The sequence below is a fragment of the Alosa sapidissima genome, chromosome 1 (genome assembly GCF_018492685.1).
Source record: "Alosa sapidissima isolate fAloSap1 chromosome 1, fAloSap1.pri, whole genome shotgun sequence".
In the NCBI taxonomy this organism is placed as follows: Eukaryota; Metazoa; Chordata; class Actinopteri; order Clupeiformes; family Clupeidae; genus Alosa; species Alosa sapidissima.
In genome coordinates, this window is record NC_055957.1 from 51,886,474 (window position 1) to 51,908,430 (window position 21,957).

At 41.8% G+C, this 21,957-nt stretch overlaps 1 protein-coding gene across 4 annotated transcripts in view; it reads right to left on the reverse strand.

Moving 5' to 3' along the window:
* Positions 1 to 11,141: 11,141 nt before the first annotated feature.
* Positions 11,142 to 21,957, reverse strand: part of si:dkey-29d8.3 (uncharacterized protein LOC556220 homolog) — a 39,640-nt gene continuing 28,824 nt past the window's right edge. For all 4 annotated transcript variants that reach the window (XM_042074253.1, XM_042074419.1, XM_042074498.1 and 1 more), the window contains one exon: positions 11,142 to 11,359. In XM_042074253.1, the coding sequence (XP_041930187.1) occupies positions 11,331 to 11,359 (29 nt within the window). In that variant the 3' untranslated portion in view covers positions 11,142 to 11,330. The remainder of the gene's footprint in view (positions 11,360 to 21,957) is intronic.

The following is a 21,957-nucleotide window of genomic DNA, read 5'->3' on the forward strand; positions in this document are numbered from 1 at the left end:
CAATCAACCACAAACCAGGCACTTTCAATAAATGTGTAAGGAACTAGATATGCAACAGTGCAGTATAAAAACAGCTTTGTGGGTGGATGGAAATTTCAAGCATCATGCAAGGACATCTCTGGGTATCATAGCACTCCAATAGCTGCCTGTATAAATGTAAAAAGGCCTAGCCTACAGACAATGTCAACCTAATAACACAGTTAATTAAATAATTGAAAAAGAACAGGCACTTTGAATAGGTTTGTATGAGAACGATTAAAGTAGGCCTATATAGGCTTACATATAGACAGTTCCAATGAGTTCCACAAACCATTTATCATCCTGAGTGGCCCACTAATTACCCTGCTGAAAAAAACAGCTAGAAACCAGCTTATGCTGGTAGCTGGTTTTAGCTGGTCTTTGCTGGTTTTCCTCCAGCTCTTGCTGGTCTTTGCTGATGTAGCTGGTTGGGCCACCAGCTAGATATGCTGGCATGACCATCTGAGGAAGCTGGTCATGCTGGTGTGACCAGCCTGTCTTGTGGGATAAAGCTGGTTTAAGATGGTCATGCTGGTGACCAGCCTGTCAAGCTGGTCATGCTGGTTTGCTAGAATGACCAACATAAGCTGGCATGGCCAGTTAAACCAGGAGTGTAGACCAGCAACACCAGCTAAAATGGCCAGCTTGAGGTGGTACAACAAGAAAAACCAGCTGAATTACCATCATAAGATGGGAAAACCAGCTGAAGGTATGTTTTCGCAAGAGTTTTAATGGTCTAGCAGGTCAACCATCATAGGGTGGTCAAACCAGCTGGTTAACAAGCTGGTCAACCAGCAAACCACCTTTAGCTGGTCAGGCTGTTTTTTTCAGCAGGGTAGTCATTAGGCTAGGCCTAGGCTACATATCAACATAAGACTAGCTTGTGCTAGTTTCAATAATGTCAATGCTTTAGCTCCGGTAACCTTTCTCTCTGCCTTCCATCCATATGTAAAACAGCAAGCAACCACGCAAATCCATCAGCTGTCAAAACTCCTGTAGTTTTCCTCGAACTTGATCGTTTGTAGGGTCATGCCATTAGACTAAGGGCTGCTCATTTATCCCCCTACATTTCTGTAAATAGACTTGACCTGCAATCGGTTCATTGGATAAACCAGAAACACATTCCCCATTCCCAGGAGGCTTTGCTCCATTCTAGCCTAGGCTTACGTTAATTTAAGTACAAACAAACAAATTAAATTGTCATTTTTTTTATTTGTGATGAAAGTTCTGTAACGCCTGAATAAGACAAAAATGAATTAAGATAAAAAATAAAGGACAGCCTACACAAAAATCAGCATGGGAGAGATGAGTGTACAGGGTAACCATGAATGACATATAGACAGTGAGCGAGTGGTATAAATATTGGTTGGACTTCCCATCCGTTCAAGTGTAGGTCTCAGAGATTTTCGCGAAAAATTCTTAATGCATCTCTCAGGTCGATGGCCGCGTACGACTCGCGGCCATTAAAGCTCTATGGGCCGGCCCGCACCGCGCAGACTCATTGGCCGGCCCACCGGGAAAACTCCTGATCCTCCCCATTGCCACTCCGCCCCTGCGCCACCTAGTTAAAAACAAAAAAGTATAAATAAGGTGTTGTAATCAGAGGTATCTGTGACCTAATATGGTAAAAACGGCATGAAGTTGGAAGTGTAGGATCATTATGACACCCTCAGAATGCACGCTAAGTTTTGTGGAATTCCGTTCATGGGGGTGGGGGGCACACAATAAATTAATTTATGTTACTGTACACCAACTGGCCTGTAGGTGGCCGGACACAGTTTTCTGTGAATATCTCAGAGAACCGTAGGGCCTAGGAGGACAACCTTTTTTTTTGTATGTTGGTCTTAAGGGGCCATGTCAACCCATCCCATTACCACTTATTTCATGTATAGCACCACCTAGTTAAAAATTAAAAAGCAAAAAATTAGGTGTTTTAATCGCAATATCTCTGGCTGACATGGTCAAAACTGCACGAAATTGAAAGTGTAGGATCATTATGACACCCTCCGAATGCATGCCAAGTTTCGTGGACTTGTTCATGGGGGGGCCATACAATAAATTAATTTATGTGTACATTTAGTGACCGTACACCAACGGAGTTTTCTGTGAATATCTTGAGAACCGTAGGGCCTAGGATGAACAATTTTTTGCGTATGTTTGCCTCCAGGGGTCATGTTAACCCATTCCATATGCACACATGTGCATAAACAGATACATACGCACACACATACATTCACAGTAATCATACGTATGACACATACTCACACGGTAGACATATGTACGCATGCATGCACATGCACACACACAGGCACATACACAGGCACACACACAAGCACATGCATGCACACATACACACACACACACACACATAAACATAAACATGTACACGCACACATGCACACAATTCAAGAAATTCTCAGAATTATGAACAGGCAAGATGGGGTGGGGTTGTATAAAATGTATTTTACATGTGAAATCTATGAACTAATCATGGTACTTGTTGTCTAGCAGATACCAGTGAGAATTGAGTGTGCATAATGCAATTCAGTGAGACAGTTAGAATCATATATGCCTTTCAGCGTGACTTATTTTTGTGGAAAAAATGTGCTGGACTGGGCGGCGGTCATATTTTGTACCGCTCTGTGGTACATCTAGTTATTTGCATATAGTGACAGGGATCAGTAGATGTATTTCAAGGCATATGCAAAGAGAACAGTACAGGTGAATACAGATAATCACAGATAATCCTTGAGCTCCACATCTTTCATATTGCAGGATCAAAAGCCATTAACCCTGTGAACAGAGGTTTGATTGAACATATAGTAGGCTATGGGTCAGGCTTTAAGTGGACAATTGAAGAAATACAGTTTTTCCCACCTGCACAGCAAGGTTATGTCTTCATCAGCATACAGTGTGTTTTAGTGGCCATTTCGCTCACTAAACTCATGTAAAATCTCGATATGAAAAGTCCTTGATCACTTTATTGTTCACGCATATGGTGTGACAAAGTAGCCTACTATGCTCCCATCATTCTGCACTATTTCTGTAAAGTCAACAGTCTCATAAACAGTGGTTGGTTTGCATAACAAATATCTGTTATGTGCACTGAGACCCTGGGAGGATGCATGCCAAAGCCCATCAGCTCCCTACGGCTGGGAACGGAGTCAGGTGGAGCAGATAACATGTTAATTGTTTTCTCTCTGTATTCTCTTGGCCTTAAGCTGGTATGCTGCTACCTATATCAGCGCATCCAGCTCTCCTTGCTGCACAAACATAATCCAGTCCTGCAGTGTAGCTACCCCTGAAGGCGTTCAAGAATACCATCTGCACAGAAAGTATAACTACATCACCGGAGTTTGTACACAAAGATTTTATGCACTGCAATGAATTCACGTTACAGACATTACAGACCATTCAGTGCCTTTCAGATGTAAATGCACTTCAGAGAAGACAGTGCTCAGTTCAAGTGTGTACTGAATGGAAAGAAGCATGATGAATATTCTTTGGCTACTGGACCAAAGTTGTTGTTTTTTTTCACCAAGTTGAATTTTGACTTTTAATGACTGTGCATGTAATGAACATCTGTGAGTGTTGTGATATTTTCCAGAGTGGATCAGGCACCAAATGAATAAATGGTGCATAGCTTAAATCCAGGATCCTAGCCAGCTTACAAGAGACAGTGGGTACTTTCCCAGAGAAGTTGATTTTTTTGGGACCATTTCAGTATGCACTGCAGGAAAAGCCGAGCTTTAGCTGTACACCTCTTACAGTTTTTTTCAACTGCTTACACACTAAATCTTTGCTTGTCACACAATTTTCTAAACATGTCCTCCAAACATCATAACCCTACACCAAATCTGCAAAACCATACACTAATTTTCAGTGTTTGACTCAGTTTTCAATTGACTAAAACACATTTTGCAAAACACCACACACAATTTTCTACCTAACACACAAAAATCTAACAGGAAGTAACTTGATTTCGTTCTTCAAACATAACCCATCAAAATGCCACACTAAATCACTAGTGCTTCACTCTTTCTCTTCACATGTGCAAACACTCTTTACTTTACTGAACACCATCCAATCATTGCCTTAGTATAGGTCTATGAATAGATATACTCTCTATATAGGTATAGACCCTTTCAATCTGCTCCTAGAGGATTTCCGGTTGAAATATTCAGAACCAATGCAGATACTTTGAAAATAGAGAAAATACAGTAATCGGACTTTAGCTTACAGTAATGTTCTACAAAAAGTTGACTTTATGTAAAATTTGTCTTTTTACTCTATTTTTGTTTGTCCCCATGTTACAGTACCAGTAGCTCAATACATTTTTCTGTGCCTCCAGAAATGCCTTAGGAACGCTTACTGTAGAATTGTTTGTTTCTGCAGTTGAAAGGGTCTATAGGCCTATGAATACATACTGTACACAACCCCCCCCCCCCCCCCCCTCCCACACACACACACACACACACACACACACACACACACACACACACACACACACACTTGTCTTTAGAAAAAAACAAAATCAGTGTTTTCAAAACTCCATGTACATCTGGTGGTCACTGTATTCTTCTTTGCTTTTTTTCTTGTTTGCTGTAAAATACTGTATACGCAACAGCAAATTATTTGGGAAAAATCACTATTTTTGGTTTCAATATTGCTTGCATTTTTACTGTGTATTTCAACTTCTCTTTGTTGATACCATAACTTTCACTCTTGTATGGAAATACATATAGAAAGCCTAAGACAGAAGAGCTTTAGGTTTTGAGCAACAGTGTGTACATGATGTATCCAAAATGTCATATTATGACAAAAGTGTTTGTAATGTGAGGCGAATGTTTGCTTTAAACGTGTGTTTTTGACATTTTGAATGTTGTGTGTCATTTTGCTGGAGATTTGGGGCATTTTGCATTTTGTGTGAGCAGTTGTGGGTTTTGTGTGTGGAGTTTTGAAAAATAGACACAGAGTTTTGAAAACATGTGTAAACAATTGTAAAAAAACTGTAGCAGGATGCAACAGCCCACCCTACCAGTGAAATCACTTGTAATGAGTTATGTACAGATTAAACAAGAAACCTGAACTGGAACACTTTACTTTCCCTTCATAATTGAAAGTCTAAGGCCGAGTCACTGTCTTTTGGTTTTGGTGTCTAATATGAAGATACTGGGACTTAAAAGTTTTGCTAAGTGTGTGTGTGTGTGTGTGTGTGTGTGGGAAGGGAGGTGTAGCCTTATCAATCAAACTACTTATGTAAACATCTGTATTGAACTATGCCCACTGCATTCATTTCACATTTGCAGAACATTTTTTTACTCAGTAAATATGTATCACTGCAATACTTACCTCTTCAGATGAAATATGTATTACTAATGACCACGTCTGTTATTGTATGAAATAAAGTTTTCAATTTCGATTCCTGTTATTCTTATATCCAGCTGTTTGTTATTCATCATGTTTCGATTTGAACCATATTACAGATCTTGATAGTACAACAGATTTTTGTAATTTTCCAATTAGACAGATATTTTTTCTCATATCACAATCTGAATATAGTATTACTTACAGTTGCTGTTGCAGTCAAGACAGGGGTTGCTGCAGTTTCTCATTACAATTCATCTGTCTTGGAAAGCAGGGCAAACTTTTAATTTGCTTAACTTTTTTCAATGAAAACAAAGATGTAGCTTGGAGGTCCTTTGGGAAAACATACATCTTCTCTGTGGAGAGATAGCGTGACAAAGAATGTGGTTAGAGACAGCATGACTAATTACCTGTCTTGCCTTCACACAACTTTGCAGAGCCTCTTTCAGCTCTATTCATACAGTTTCACATTGCAAAGAAGTCCTTTGCAGGGACATGGGCGGTGGCAGAGATAGGGGAACCTCTCCTAGGTGATCCATGTTATCAACAGAATCTTCAACTTCAAACACCTGCAAACACAAGTAAGGCCTAGATCTTTGAATTTATTGTCTGCATTGCCACAGTATCTGGAGGTAACATTATATTGCTGATCAAATATCCAGCATTCCAGACACATGAGCATGAGTATTTAAATAATGATTTTATTTCAATTTGTCAGTCCCTGCAAAAACATTAACTGCTATCCACAGCTATACACCTTTTACCCATTAGCCTTCACATCAGACTTCCCATCAGACTTCCCTCTCTGGTGGGTCATCCGGAAGATTCCTTAAATTCCATACCTGTTACAGCTGTCTGAAACCATGCTACCAATGGTTAACCACAGAGCTTAATATATTCCTAAATAATCCCTTCATCGTTGCTGACTCATCACACAATTGTTTTTATGAAACATTTGCATCTCCACTAGGCCTCTCTGTTGCTCAGTTGTTGCTTAAGTCTCTTCCTTAGAACCACCCAATGGCCTCTCCACTGTTCAAGACCCCTGACTCTACCGTGTTGCTGCTCGTCTAAACCTAACTGGATCAGCAGCCTGTCATGTTCAGGTAATCTGTTTAAAGGTGTTCAGACCTGGCTGCTGAGTGCCACTCCTCCCTGTATTCATCGTCAAAGACCTATCTCTTCAAGGCATCTCCAGCGGGGGCAATAACATAAATGGCATTATGAGATGTGAGGGTGCTAATGGCATAGGGGGGTTGGGGGGCGTCTGTGCTATTGTAATAGGCACAGTTGTGTCTCTGAAGGGCTTTGGACAAGTTTAGACTCTCCTTTGGTTAGGCTAAGCTTTGATCTGGTTAAGCCCATTTTGAAATCACAACACCTACAGGGGATTTTGGCCATCCCCCAAAATGCCTGGCATCATTATGTGCAAAAGGCCCATTGCACGTCATCTTAACTGATGCTTACTGCAAAATGATTTACGGACCATTTGTGATGCATTTCAGGCGAGAGAGAGAGAGTTCTGATGGTCCCTTACATGTACGTTAGGTGCATGAATACTGCTTAGGAGTTCCACATCAGGACTCTTCCCAGGTCCACTGTCTTTAGCAAGCCCCACTCTGTAGAAAAATAAATCAAATGCCCATCTGTTGTCCATATGATGACACATTCTCAGTGTTTCAACGTCTAATCATTAACCAGATGAGAGTTCAAACCATTCATGCTAAGCAAATTTACAGTAGGATCTTGTTTCACTCAAATGAAGCTTTCATCTGCTTCATGATTCATGAGTTGAGCTTTACTGTTGTTGTGTGTTTGTTGAGCGCAATGTGTGTAGGGATTCACGTCTCAGATGAATGACTTTCTGTTGTGTTGGAGAACAGGATGCAGCTGATAAGGCTCTGCTACTCAGCGCCCACCCTTTACTCATCATACCTCAACACTTCCAACCAGACGAGGATGGAGGGATACTGAAGTCACTGGTCGCAGCGAGGAAATAATAGCCTGATACTCTTGACCCAGGAGGAGTGTGTGTGTGTGTGTGTGTGTGTGTGTGTGGAGGGGGTGTTTGTGTGTGTGTGTGTGTATGTTTGTGTAGGTGGGGTGCTTATATGTAATGTGTAAAGATGATGTCATGTAATGTGTAAAGTGTAAAGATGGAAACATTTCAATTCCATCATGAAGGTGATCAAACCAGAAACTGAGAGATAGTGTGCTTCAGAGAGAAACATGATATGTTGGACATGGCTAAATGTTAAGATGAATGTAATGGCATCTAGAATCATAATAAATACTAGCATCATTGCACAATTGTAAGTCTTGATATGCCCAAGCAAGCACTGCAGAAATCTTCTGTCTTCCCACTGTCTGTGTAGGGATCACTAAACAGGCAGAGATAAATCATGTGTAGGTGTGCACATGTTGCAAAACCCTCAGCAGTGTAATAGAAAACACATCAGAGCCACTGACTGAACATTACAGAATGAATTATGAATTCATTCAATGAATGAATTATTGTGTTAAGCAGGGCTGGAGTGGGGCCACTTTTCAGCCTGGGAGTTTCAGGTCCAAGACCGGCCCACTTTTTTTAGTGGTGGTGGAAATTGGATAAATAAAACAACAGTTCCGCTCTTACTATCCTGTAGTTTAGAAATAAAGCATTAAATGTATCCCACAATTTCACTAAGAGGCATATTGAACTATTGTTTACTTATCGTTTTTTCTGCATGGGTGAGTTATCATGTTGTTGTTTGGTGATTACTCCTTTACTACACCCACTTCTGAGCAAACAAGGCATATAGGTTGATCATGTATAGCCTACTGCCGTCATATACTGTTCTTTCTTACATTAAATAACTTTAATACATATGGTTAACTCTATTATCCTTTCTACTTGTCTAGTTATAGCTAATTTCGGGCTCATCATTTTCAGCAGGGGACTGGCTGATCTGCTGCTCAGAGGCTACTTTTGTTTTTAGGCCTAGGCTACTGCATACACAGATCAAGCTTGAGATTTGTTATCCATATTTACATAATATTTGCAAAGTATATGAATCGCCATATTGGATGATACAAAAAGGCTAATATTTTAATTAGCCAATAATTAGTATTAGCCCAATAATTACGCCGCTAATAATCATGGCTATGTCTCTTTACCAGTTGCCACTTATGTCTGTCCGGAAGCTGTATCTGGAAGCTTGGCACATTTGGCAGCATTTTCCCCCAATACTTTTCGTCTTTTTTACCTGGCCTTTTCAGCCACGGTAGGGCCGGCCCGGCTATGGTATCTGAAAAAACTTTTTAGAAAAGACGGGCTATATGGACCCAACCAACTCTTCTTGGGAGGGGAGAACAACCCATGCAGAGGCTGCGGTGTTAGGCATAGAATGTGAACGTGTGTAGCCAACTTTAAGAGAAGATAGATCAACGTGGCAAATGTCAATATTTTTCCCTCGACCGGCCCAAAAGTGAAGCGGCCCACCGGGAATTCTCCCGGTTACCCACTCCGGGCCTGGTGTTAAGGCTCAGTGGATGTATTATCAGAACATGTTCAGTAAACCCTAGAGCTTTGTTACTTTAAGTCCTCCTTCAGTAACATTTACATTTATTCATTTAGCAGACACTGTTGTTCAAAGTGACTTACATATGTCAACTATATTAGCCTACAAGGGATTACATTGTGCCCGGAGCAACCTGGGTTTCAGGCTACAGCACGCTAGCCCAGCTCCTTAACCATGACTCTACCACCGCCCCAGTAACAATAACGAAACATCTCATTTGTGTCGGCATATCAATCTCCATTTTCATATTCAATCGCCATTTTCTCAGTTGTGACGTCTCCAAACAAGTTGTGAGGAATCTTTTGTGTTTAACATACTGAAACGGCATATTTGGGTCGCAAAAGATGATGCCCTTGTGTGATTGTGAGGTGTGCAAGCACAGACACAGAGGTCTTCGTCAAGACACTATTATCTATTTCCAACAGTGCTAGATCTAGCAGTGTACTCTACTTTCATCCAGGATGGAGCATATGGCTGTTTTTTGGTGTAGATTAAATCAATGACAGAATTCACTTAATTCTGATTGGAGTGGCAGACCAAGATGTCTTGTCAAGAGGTGCTTGCCAGTAAATTCTTTCAATCAAAATTTGACCACGAAAAAAGCCTCTTTTTCTGCACAATATGCTCCACTGACTTTTATGTGGAACTATGAATGTGAATTTTATATTGTCACCATATCAGCTAAAAAAGAATCTGCACACTGAAACCAGCAGACCATAGAAAGCATGTCTAATGTAAATACAATGTGATAGTTCATCAAACCATACAGGAAAGCGCACAATGGTTACAGCCATCTAGGAGGAAATATGTCACAGGATTTGACCTGGTCTTACATTTGGTGTCAATTATAGACCTATCTGATGATGAACTGCAAGCAGCATTCCATAGAAACACACTGTTTGTGCACACAGATATAAACAAACACTGATCACCATGTTTGCAGGATGATACACTGCACCCATCTATTTGAAGGTTCAACAGACATCCTTTATAGTAGGCCTAAACCATTTAGAGTCCATGTAAGTGTTTGCTCGGAGACAGATGTTGACTTTAGTACAAATACAAATGCATAGTATCTGTTTGAAAATATACAGCTATAAAGACTGTAATTTATCAATTTGTGACATGTTCCCCGGATTCTAAACAGATCTGGTTGCATAGTGAACGAATAAGCACATACAAACATCAGCAGTTGAAAGATACTTGTTTGGTGCCTTTATTTTTGTGATTTTACTGTCCATTGGCAGCCACTTATAATAGAACGCTTTTTTGGTTTGATTTCAGATCTGTCCTATTGTTTGCCTACCCAAGGCCTCAAAGTAGATCAAGATCACTGTTGAGATCCAACAAGATTCAACTGAAGACATGCAGTCTTCAATTTAGGGTTTCAGGGAAGGTTGTTGATATTTTGATAGAGCAGATGGTAACCCTCCCGTGGCTTTGCTTCACAATAACAGGGCTGCTCTATTAGGAGGCATACCTCTCGGAGTACTGTTTGCCACTAAACTACATGGAATAATCCACAGGCATGTGTACAAAAACTGATGGACAGTCAAGAGCAATTTGCTAAAGTCGACAAAAAAAATATGAATAGGAATTAGAATGGCAGACTACTTTATCACATAGCTTCCATGGAGGGCTGATTCATCAATTGTTGTTTCCCCAAGTGTGATTTCATTAGTTGTGTAAAACATAAAGCTGTGTAAAAAAACGGATAAGACAAAAAAATAGGACGAAGACTTGCAACGCTTTACCATGAATGACATGCAGAAATGGATAACATAACATGCATTAAAGCACATTTAAGTTCCATTCAGACCCATCTGACGTGAGGCACTGACATAAGAGTTCTTCACTCATCAGTACGGTCTGTGACTGTGCTGAATATCCTCTGATTATAGCAGATGTCTCTCTGTGTACACAGCAGTTCATTTACGACTGGCAAGGTGAAATCCCCGACACTCACACAGAACCAAGACAAGTAATTTCCCAACATGTTTGCAGCGGTTGATGACTCATCCATCACAACACTGCACTGGCATGTGCTGAAGCAGAAAGAGACAGGCGGTGGAGAGGCTGACCTCCATGGGCCCCCTCCACAGAGAGAAGACCTCATTACATCAACCAACACTGCTCACCCAGGCCTGGCAAACTGGAGAACCTCACACAAGGGCTCACGCACACACACAATGAAGACACCTTCAATAATTATTTATTTATGTAGTCATTTATCATTAATAACAAACCTTCCAGATACCGAATGACATACAAAATAGTTATGGTATATCATCCCTGTATGTGTCGCTGAAGCATCAACTCGGGCTAGTGTTGATTGTGGAGTATATTTAGGTAACGCAGCTGCATAGGGTTTTCTCACTGCTTGGTTTAATTTCTGGCTGTCATTGTAGAGTTACCACTGGAGCCCCGATAAAGTGGCTGCTTCCTGTTGATTACCATGACAACTCGAAGAAAAAACAGCAAACAGGCCAGGATGAGGAGGACACCTGTGAGACCAAAAGCAAGACACAAATCTTAGAGTCAGCATCAAAAAAGTTCATTTGAGTTTGAATTTCACCCCTGTTAAGGATTAAGGCTCATTAGCAGAATTTGCATAGATGATTTTATTTGTACTTGAGGACCAATTTTCAAATAAATGTATTTTTGTTGAGTATGAACATTTCAAGTTCAAATAGGTTTATTGCAAATCAGCTGATTTTGACAATCTCTAGCACCCCCAGAAGGCCACATGCATTACAATGTGTGGGAGAAGTAAACATTATACAATTATAACTTAATCCCACAAAATAATGTGTCTAGACTGTTTAGATTAAGTTAGATACACATGAAACCTTTTTGTCAACCATATGCTAAGCATTAGCGGCATATGTTGAATAAACAATTTAACATTGTAAATGGTTGCGCAGGAAGATCGGGGAGGGGTTGCTGTTCTTGAAAATTCTTTGCTGTTCTTTGGGAATATGCACCCTGATACCAGAAAAGTAGATTATTTAGGGCATATTTATGAGGAAATAATGCTCATTATAGGCAAAGGCCTACCAATTTCAACTTGGGGGAAAGTGTCAAATGTTGCAATGCAAGGACAGAAATGGTAAAAAGCGTTCACTTCAGCTTATCACCATATTACCAGTATAAGTATAAGTATATATACTTGTAACGATCAGACTTTTAAATTCTAACTATTACCATTAAACACGGGTACAAATTGAATTGGCTCTAGATAAATAATAATGCTTTTCACTGACATCGGAGTAGACACCACACATAACAGGTAGACTTTATGTGAGCAGAAATACGCTTGAAAACAAACAAACACTTATTCCCACACAGTTCATATCGCAAACAACGCAACCAAAATGTCCACGCAGCCTACGCACTTCATGTGCTCTCACAGTCCATCCAAACGAAAATTAACAGAGACTCCAAGAGACTCCGACATAAATCCACCGCAAAGAAGAAAACAGTCTGAATAATCCACGTCCAGTGCAACCCATGTAATCCACAAAGAAAACGTTCAATCCGACGAGGCTTTCGGATAGATGCAAAACAAAAAATAGGATCCTTCTTACCGGATCCCAGCGACTCGCCAACGGCGATCTGCAAGCTCAGTCCTGTCTCTCCGGTATGTCTGTGGTTCCGACCTAGAACCACCTTTCGTTGGGATATATTATTTTCACACAAAGTTTGTCCAGGTCTCACGTAGACTCCCTGGGTAGGCCTACTGTCCAAAGAAAAGAAAAAAAACCCTGGCCCTCGCGCACCTCCGCGTTTTAAACTTGAATCATATCAGCTGACGCTTGACAGGTCGCTTGCGTCATCTGACAGTTACCATCAGCTGATCCGAGCTAAGACGTACAACATAATTCAAAGGGCGTTCACGATAGGGCTACAGACTTACATAACATGGAAAAATATAACGGAGAACACTTTTATGTTGGTTATTATTTCATAACACAGACTTAAGAAAAGTGAATCCTAAAATTATGTGGCAGTGCTACATAGACCCCCCCTCCAGCCGGAGGCTACTAAGGTAAGCTACCATAGAATCGTTTCAGATTAACCACATTGACTGTGTCCTCCTTCTGTGGGTTGCTCCACCCTACCCTGTAGTTTATGGGCCCTAGTTGTCTAAGAATCACCACTGGACCTTCCCACTTTGGTGCTAGCTTTGCAGAGAATTTATCACTGGCTTTAGAGAGGGGATGGGACCTTACCCAGACTAGATCACCCTGCTGAAAGTGCTCATCTTTCCTGCAGGAATTATAATACCTAGCTTGTCTGGCCTGGTGCACTCCCACTCTCCGTTTGACCTCCTCTGCCATCTTCTGTTGTCTTTCTACTATATTGTAGGCTTCTTTTTGGGCAGGAGACGGTGATTGATAAATGAGTCGTTCCAGCGGGCCTTTCAGATTCCGGCCCAATGCAAGCTCCGCAGGGGCCTTTCCTGTGGTCTCCTGCTGGGCTGTATTGATAGCGAAGCGGAACTCTGGTAGCCACTGGTCCCAGGTGTTGTGATTCTGGCCTACATAAGAGGCGATCATGGTTTTTATTGTTCGGTTAAAGCGTTCCGTCAGGTTGGTCTGTGGGTGGTAACTGGTGGTGAGTTTTTGTACTACACCCCATGTTTTGCAGAGGTTTGTGAGCAAAGTGGCCGTAAACTGTGGTCCTCTGTCCGAAACCAGGTACTGCGGCACCCCCCAGCGGGTGAAGATTTCCTCCCTAAGAACCTTAATGAGACGAGGTGTTTTACTGTCTCTCAAGGGGAACATTTCCACCCACTTGGAATAATAGTCCACCACCACCAGGAGGTAACAGTTGGCCTTTTTGCTCCTAGGCAACGGACCCATAAGGTCCACGCCCAACATCACCCCTGGAGCATCCACGACTGTGCTCTGCAATAGTCCGGATGGTTTGTTGTTATCCACCTTGTACTGCTGACAGGCTATACAGGACTTGGTGTGTTCCCACACATCTTTACGGACGCTCGGCCACCAGGCAACTTCCAGCACCCTCAGCAGAGTCTTCAGCCGACCCAGGTGACCACCCAAAGGATTGTCATGAAAGTACCCTAAGAATTCTGGGACCAAAGACTGTGGCACCACCAGCTGATACTTTTCCCCCTGGTCTCGGACTGGAACTTTGCGGTAAAGCACCCCTTGTTGCATCTCAAAGGCAATGCGATCAAAAGTTGATGACTGTGATCTGTCCGGCCTCAACTCACACACCCGTTGATCCTTCATTTGCTCCTGTGCAATCTCAGCCAAGGTGGTGGGCAGGTCTGAGTGGCACTTGGTAGAAATAGCAAGACATGGTGAGGGTTGGATTGACAGAGGCTCATATGCTCTGGACAGAGCATCTGGAGCAGAATTAAGACAGCCTTTACGGTAGTGCACTTTAAATGTGAACTGCTGTAGTCTGAGGATCCATCGAGTCAGACGAGAGGTGGTCTTCGGACAGTTGAATGCCCAAGACAAAGCCGCATGGTCGGTGAACACATCAAACTCCACTCCCTCCAAATAATGTCTCCATTTCTCGACAGCCCAGACCACCGCCAAGCATTCCTTCTCTGAGGTGGAATAATTGCATTCGGGCCCCCGTAGTCCCCTGGAGGCGTAGGCTATGACGTGCTCCCCCTCTGGCGTGTTCTGGGACAGGATGGCACCAAGGCCCACTTCACTAGCGTCAGTGAGTACCTGGAAGGGCAATGTTAGATTGGGCTGTGCGAGCACTGGAGGATTCCTCAGAGCAGCCTTCAAGGCATCCAAACTGGCTTGACACTCCTTAGTCCAGTTCCACTCCACTCCCTTCCTCTTGAGATGATTAAGAGGTGCGGCAAGGTTTGCAAAATGTGGAATAAACTTATGGTACCAGCCAGCAAGTCCCAGGAAGCGTTGTACAGCCTTCCCATCTTTTGGTACTGGAAAGTCTGAGACGGCTTGGGTCTTAGCCGGATCCACCTCAACCCCAGTGCCAGAGACGATGTGGCCAAGGAATTTTAACTCAGGTTTAAAAAAATGGCACTTCTTCATGTTCAGGCTAAGGTTGGCTGCCTGTAGCCTTCGGAAGACTGCTGCCAAGTCCTGCAGATGTTGGTCACGTGATTGAGAGTATATGATTATGTCATCAATATAAACGAAACATATCTTTCCTCTCAACTCTGCCAACACCCTTTCCATTAACCGCTGGAATGTCGCAGCGGCGTTTCGAAGCCCAAATGGCATACATTTGAATTGGAACAGGCCGAGGGATGTTATGAAAGCAGTTTTCTTCTTGCTCTCCTCCATCATTGCTACCTGCCAGTAACCGGACTGCAGATCCAATGAGCTGAACCAGGAGGCACCTTCCAATGATTCAAGGATGTCATGGATGATAGGCATTGGATATGCATCCGGCAGAGTCTTCGCATTCACTCGCCTGTAATCCACGCAGAACCTATAAGATCCATCTGGTTTGTTGACAAGGACCACTGGTGAGGACCAAGCCGACTGTGAAGGTTCAATGATGTTATCTGCAAGCATTTTCTCCACCTGTTCTTCAATTACTCTCTTTTTTAGGGGAGACACCCTATATGCCTTTGACCTTACTGGAACTTCGTCTTGGAGGAAGATGGCATGCTTCTCTGCATTGGTCTTTCCCAGAGGTGAGTGAGGGCCAATCCTTCATAAGCTGTTGGAGCCCCTCAGAACAGTCAGTGTCATAGCGTTGCATCAAGTCTTCAGTTGTCATAGAGACACAGCAAGGAGGTAATTCCCCCGGAGGCAAAGCATAGTAGAGGTTAATGCCCTGATGAGTGATTCATTTGGCCTGATCCCACCCACTAGAATTACTGTGTTGTTGTAGGAAGGCATGATAACTGTAACCTTGATCAGTTTTCATCCCATAACTGTTTTTTTCCAGATTAAGGATGACCCCGGTCAGGGAGAGAAAGTCAAGACCCAGGATCACTGGGAAAGCAAGGTGGCGGTCCTCCATTACATGGACTTCCACGGTCCACTGCTTGCCATGCCAATCCAGACAGATGGACTTCTTCCCCAAGGCTTGGTGAATGGTACCATCCGCCAAGACGAACCTCTGTCTTTCAGCTGGTAGGAAGACTGCTTCTGCTAGTGCCACCTGCTGCCACAAAGTCTCCTTCATCAAAGTAAAGGTGCTACCAGTGTCCAATACGGCCTCTCCCTGAATGCCTCTGATAGTGATAGGAACCAAGAGGAGACCATGTTCGTTCTTCTTGTAGGTCCTATGCTGCACCACATTGAGCTCGGCTGGCCTTTGGAAGAATATTTTTTTCTCTGTTACCTTTCTCCCTTGTTTTTCAACATTCGCGTGCACTTTCTGCCAGTACTCTTTAGCTCCGGCGCAGTCCTTCTCCACTATAGAGCCCACCTTCACCAACTGTGTCACGGTTGTCACCGTTCCCCGGAGACACCCAGCCACTTTCGGATTGATGTTGTTCAGAATGCGCCTTACTATTTCTTCCTCAGGCATGTCTTGCTTCCATTTGAGACATAATGCCTGATAATCATAAACAAAGTCTCTCAGACGCTGATCGGGTCTTTGTACTGTAGTCCTCAGTTTTTCCTCCACCTCACTGAGGTAGTCAGTAGATAGGAAGGCTGCCATAAAGGTCTCTTTAAAGGAGGCCCAATCATGGATCCGGCTTCTCGTGGCTTTCCACCAACTGCGTGCGGGTCCTGTTAAAACTGTTGATAGAGCACCTAGCAGTTCTTGATTGGAGAGGGGCCTTAATTCCAGAAAGTTTTCACACTGCTCTATAAAAAGCAAAACTTCAGAGGATTCACTGGTGGTGCCGAATGTTGGAAAATCCAAACGCACAGGAGGTTTGGAGTAGTATGAAGATGCACCAGGAAGACTAGGGGGTGTAGTAGGGGAAGCTATGGAGCTGATGTCAGTGGAGACTGCTATTGTTCTCTGTGCTAATGGGGTACTAGTTTGTCTTAGTTTACTCAGCTGCAATTTCCATTTCTGATCTCTGCGTAGGAGACAATTAGCCACTTCTCTGTCCATTCTTTCTAAACTAGACACTAATATATCTCCCAAGTCAGCCATGTTTTTTTCAACATACTGCCTGAAATTTGTCTCCCTATTTACAGCACTGGTCATGGAATCTCTAAAATCAGTCTTCAGCTTGAGCATCTGCTCTCTTAAATCAGTAACATAGTTTGTTAACCGATCATAATCAGTTTGCTCAGCCTGTGTAACAGGATCTCTCTCCTCTCTGCTACTTCCAGGACCTGACAAACCACCCTCAATGTTTTTAGCAATATTATCTTCTTCGTCATCATCATCATCATCATCAACATCATCCTCATCAAGTTCATGTATATCAGTATTGCCATCATTAACAGGAATAGCATTTTCACCATTGTCAATTTCATCATCATCATGGTTATCAGCAATATACAGAGAACTCAATAAAGATGTTATATCAGTTGTGCTTCTTCTTGTAACAAAAGGCCCAGCAGTGAAGTCTGGGTCACCAAACACAGGCCTAGAGCTTTGTTCAGACAAAGAAATTCCTTCCACCACATCCTGATCCCGTGCTGTATCCATATTCTCAGAAAATAAACTTTTATATCAACAAGATCAATGTGTATCAAGTCCCCGTACGGGCCACCATATGTAACGATCAGACTTTTAAATTCTAACTATTACCATTAAACACGGGTACAAATTGAATTGGCTCTAGATAAATAATAATGCTTTTCACTGACATCGGAGTAGACACCACACATACAGTTAACAGGTAGACTTTATGTGAGCAGAAATACGCTTGAAAACAAACAAACACTTATTCCCACACAGTTCATATCGCAAACAACGCAACCAAAATGTCCACGCAGCCTACGCACTTCATGCGCTCTCACAGTCCATCCAAACGAAAATTAACAGAGACTCCAAGAGACTCCGACATAAATCCACCGCAAAGAAGAAAACAGTCTGAATAATCCACGTCCAGTGCAACCCATGTAATCCACAAAGAAAACGTTCAATCCGACGAGGCTTTCGGATAGATGCAAAACAAAAAATAGGATCCTTCTTACCGGATCCCAGCGACTCGCCAACGGCGATCTGCAAGCTCAGTCCTGTCTCTCCGGTATGTCTGTGGTTCCGACCTAGAACCACCTTTCGTTGGGATATATTATTTTCACACAAAGTTTGTCCAGGTCTCACGTAGACTCCCTGGGTAGGCCTACTGTCCAAAGAAAAGAAAAAAACCCCTGGCCCTCGCGCACCTCCGCGTTTTAAACTTGAATCATATCAGCTGACGCTTGACAGGTCGCTTGCGTCATCTGACAGTTACCATCAGCTGATCCGAGCTAAGACGTACAACATAATTCAAAGGGCGTTCACGATAGGGCTACAGACTTACATAACATGGAAAAATATAACGGAGAACACTTTTATGTTGGTTATTATTTCATAACACAGACTTAAGAAAAGTGAATCCTAAAATTATGTGGCAGTGCTACATACTCTTTTGATCCCATGAGGGAAATTTGGTCTCTGCATTTATCCCAATCCATGAATTAGTGAAACACACTCAGCGAACACACAATGAGGTGAAGCACACACTAACCCCGACGCAGTAAGCTGCCTGCTACAGCGGCGCTTGGGGAGCAGTGAGGGGTTAGGTGCCTTGCTCAAGGGCACTTCAGCCGTTCCTACTGGTCAGGGTTTGAACCGGCAACCCGGTTACAAGTCCGAAGCGCTAACCAGTAGGCCACGGCTGCCCCCTGCATTGTTTTTCCATCAAAGTTGCCAATTTTCCCTAACTCTAAGGTTTTCAGTTAAGCCTACATAATGAACTAGTTGAACCGGAGCTTCCACTGATTTTCTCATGTTCTCTCCAAATTGTCATTTTTTATTTTTTTTATTCATATTTATATAAATACAATGGTACAGAGCCTGCAAAGGGTCATGATGGGAATACATTTTTTCCAGCTTCTATTGCATTCCCTCAGAATAGTTTAGCATTCCCTCTCAATAATTTTACATTTTCTCGCAAAATCAAAAGTATTGCGAGGGAACGCAAAACTACTGCAAGGGAACACAAAACGATTGTGAGGGAATGCAAAAGGATCTCTAATAATATATTTCTTATGCTTATGCTGATAATTATCTTCAGGCACAATCACCCAAGGGCGGTGCCAGAGGGGTGGCTCGGTGTGGCACAGGCCACCCCAAAATCATAGTCTACGATTGGCCATTATGACAGTCTTAAGGCGGGACCTTTCTTGATGCACTTGCAGCGCTAGTTTGAAGTGTCAGACAGACGTCGGAAAATGGCAAACACCTTGCCGTTATACATGATGTTTTTAGCATGTGAGTTTAGGCATACAGGCTACTGCTTGTGCTAACACGCAAATATATCTATTTACCTATCGCATCTGCTATTTATCTAATCACACACACAAGTTAAATTAATTAGTGTTTTACGCAGTGGAGAAAGTGACAGCGCACAGCAAGAATGAAAGAGCGTCCAAATTTACTCATTCTTCTCTGTTGAACTACTCGCGAAGTAGCCTACTCATCACAAAGACATTACATGTATCACATTACATGAAAGAGCTTTTTCTCAACTTTTAAACGATGTTAGCCACTAGTTGCTGGTTCGCGAGAAAAGTAACTTTAATTTACTCATAATATTATACAGTTCTGCGCCCATCTCCCCATTCATCTCGCTGGAATGCTTTGCAAACTCTTCCCATATACAAACATTACATACAAACCGTATATCAGAATAAACAGTGGACCTTACCAATCACAAAGGTGTAAAGCATACCACTGTACAGATAGCCATTCCAGTTTAATCCGGTTTTGAATTTGCAGCAAAATTCGACATGCATGCCTTCAACTTTGGGCTTTAAGTTTCATAGCAGGCCAAATAAAACATAAATGTTAAATATAGCCTAGATATCTGTAAATATTAAAATCAGATGATTTACAGTTCTATGTAATATGTCATGCTTCATGTTTTTTGCATTGTTTCATACAGTGATGCAGGTCTACTGCTGTGAATAGACTATACAACTTTGATCATTTTTATGTCTACTGTATAGTTAACTTTGGCCTTGGTGCCCTGATGTGTGGCCTTTGTGCCCCCTGCCAAACATGCCCAACTGAAGGCCAAGTGGCCTTGCCCCTAAAATTATGAAATTCTGAGCCTCTGGTTTTTATGATTCATCAAACTCACTCATTATAAACACTCGTGGCATCTAGGCTATAGGCTACAGGTAGCGATATGAATTCTGGTGACCATTCAATCAGTCAAGGATTTGTTGTGAAATATTTAAATTTTGAATGACAAATGGGATTGATCCTTAGGGTCTGTAGCATTATGAATGTAACGTTATGTTTAGATTAAGGTTAGTCTTTAATTGGTTTATTAGTCTTTAATTATGTCATTCCTGTTTCATTTTCAAGTATTTGATGGAATTTGTTTTAGCACAGCATAACCCATTGATAGACAACTTAGATTTAATTTGTTTATTTGTACTCAAATACAAAGACATTTTATGTAAGAGTATGGTCTTTGTCCTTGAATTGATGAGTATGGTGTTCGGTGCATGGTTTTCCTAATGTATTTGTGTTAATTTAACATCTTGAGCCTATTTCTGTTTATCTGGATGTTTTGCCTCATGCCACCCTTGAATTAATCAGTGCCCCACTAGGGCCACCCTTGTTAAAAATGTCTAGAATCGCCACTGCAATTACCAGACAAATGCTAGGCCAAATTTGGTCAAGTCAAGTATCAAAAAACAGGATAAGTAGTGTACGTTATGGGTCCAGGTCCTATACTTAATTGCTTAATTGTTCAAATGAAATGTTAAATTACCTTTCTTTGGGGAAGGGCATTTTTAGAACTTTAAATAGACAACCATGGAGTTTAATCCCCAATTTCTATCATTTTGCAATGTTTGGCATTTAGTTTGGTTGAGCATGTTTTCAAAAAATTATTAAACCATCATTATAGCCTACTAATTCTATATGCTAATGAATGAATGTGTTCTATGCCCTCTGATAAACAATATTGTACAGAAAAGAAAAGAAAAAGAAAAGACTGCACTGCTTTGAAAACTTAATAGCACTGGTTCCAAATGTGAAGACTGAATTTATGAAAGGTCACTTCTTGAAATCATCAATGCGATCTGAGTTGTAGAGATGGCTGCATGTGGTTAAGGGCAGTTTGTTAACACCTTACACCACATTCACCACATATGGAGAAATGTATTTAATAGTTTAGACCAGGTTTGTGAGAAAATCACTGAACTACAGAATACTTTGGACCACTAAAAACAACAGATTACAATGCCGATAGTTAAAGATTAGAGGATACATTTTTCTATATCTCTATTGTACTAGGCCTGTAAATTACATTGGGACATTACAGTTTTTTCTGAATGCTTAAACACAACTGTGATTCTTACAGCACAATTTCTAAAACTATTAATACTTATAGCAAAACCACTCACTGAGTTCGCAAAACTAAAAGCACAAACACTGCTTTGCATTCAGTTTGCAATTTTGTAACACACACTTTGCACAACTGTAGGCATAATTCACTGCACAGCACTCTTTTTGCAGAACTGTAAACACAACTCATGCTTTACACTCAATTTCCAAATGATCAACACACTCCTAGCAAATCTATACACATGTATGGCTATTATTTTCACTATTTTGCCAACTCTCTGGCACACTTTCTCATGTGAAAACTGTTTTAGATAATTAGTTCACTTTGCAATCAGCCTAAGCACTATGAATAAGCCACATAGCAATGTACAATGGGTACAATGGAGGGAGTGAGAAAAGTAAGAATTAGAGGAGGCTGAAGAATAGGACGTGGAGGTGAAGAAGTAGGAGGAAGAAGAGGAGGAAGAGGATGCAGAGGTGAAGGACAAGGAGGTGAAGTTAGAGGAAGAGGACAAGAAAGAGCAAGAGGAGGATGGGGAGGGGGAAGAGGAAGGGTAAG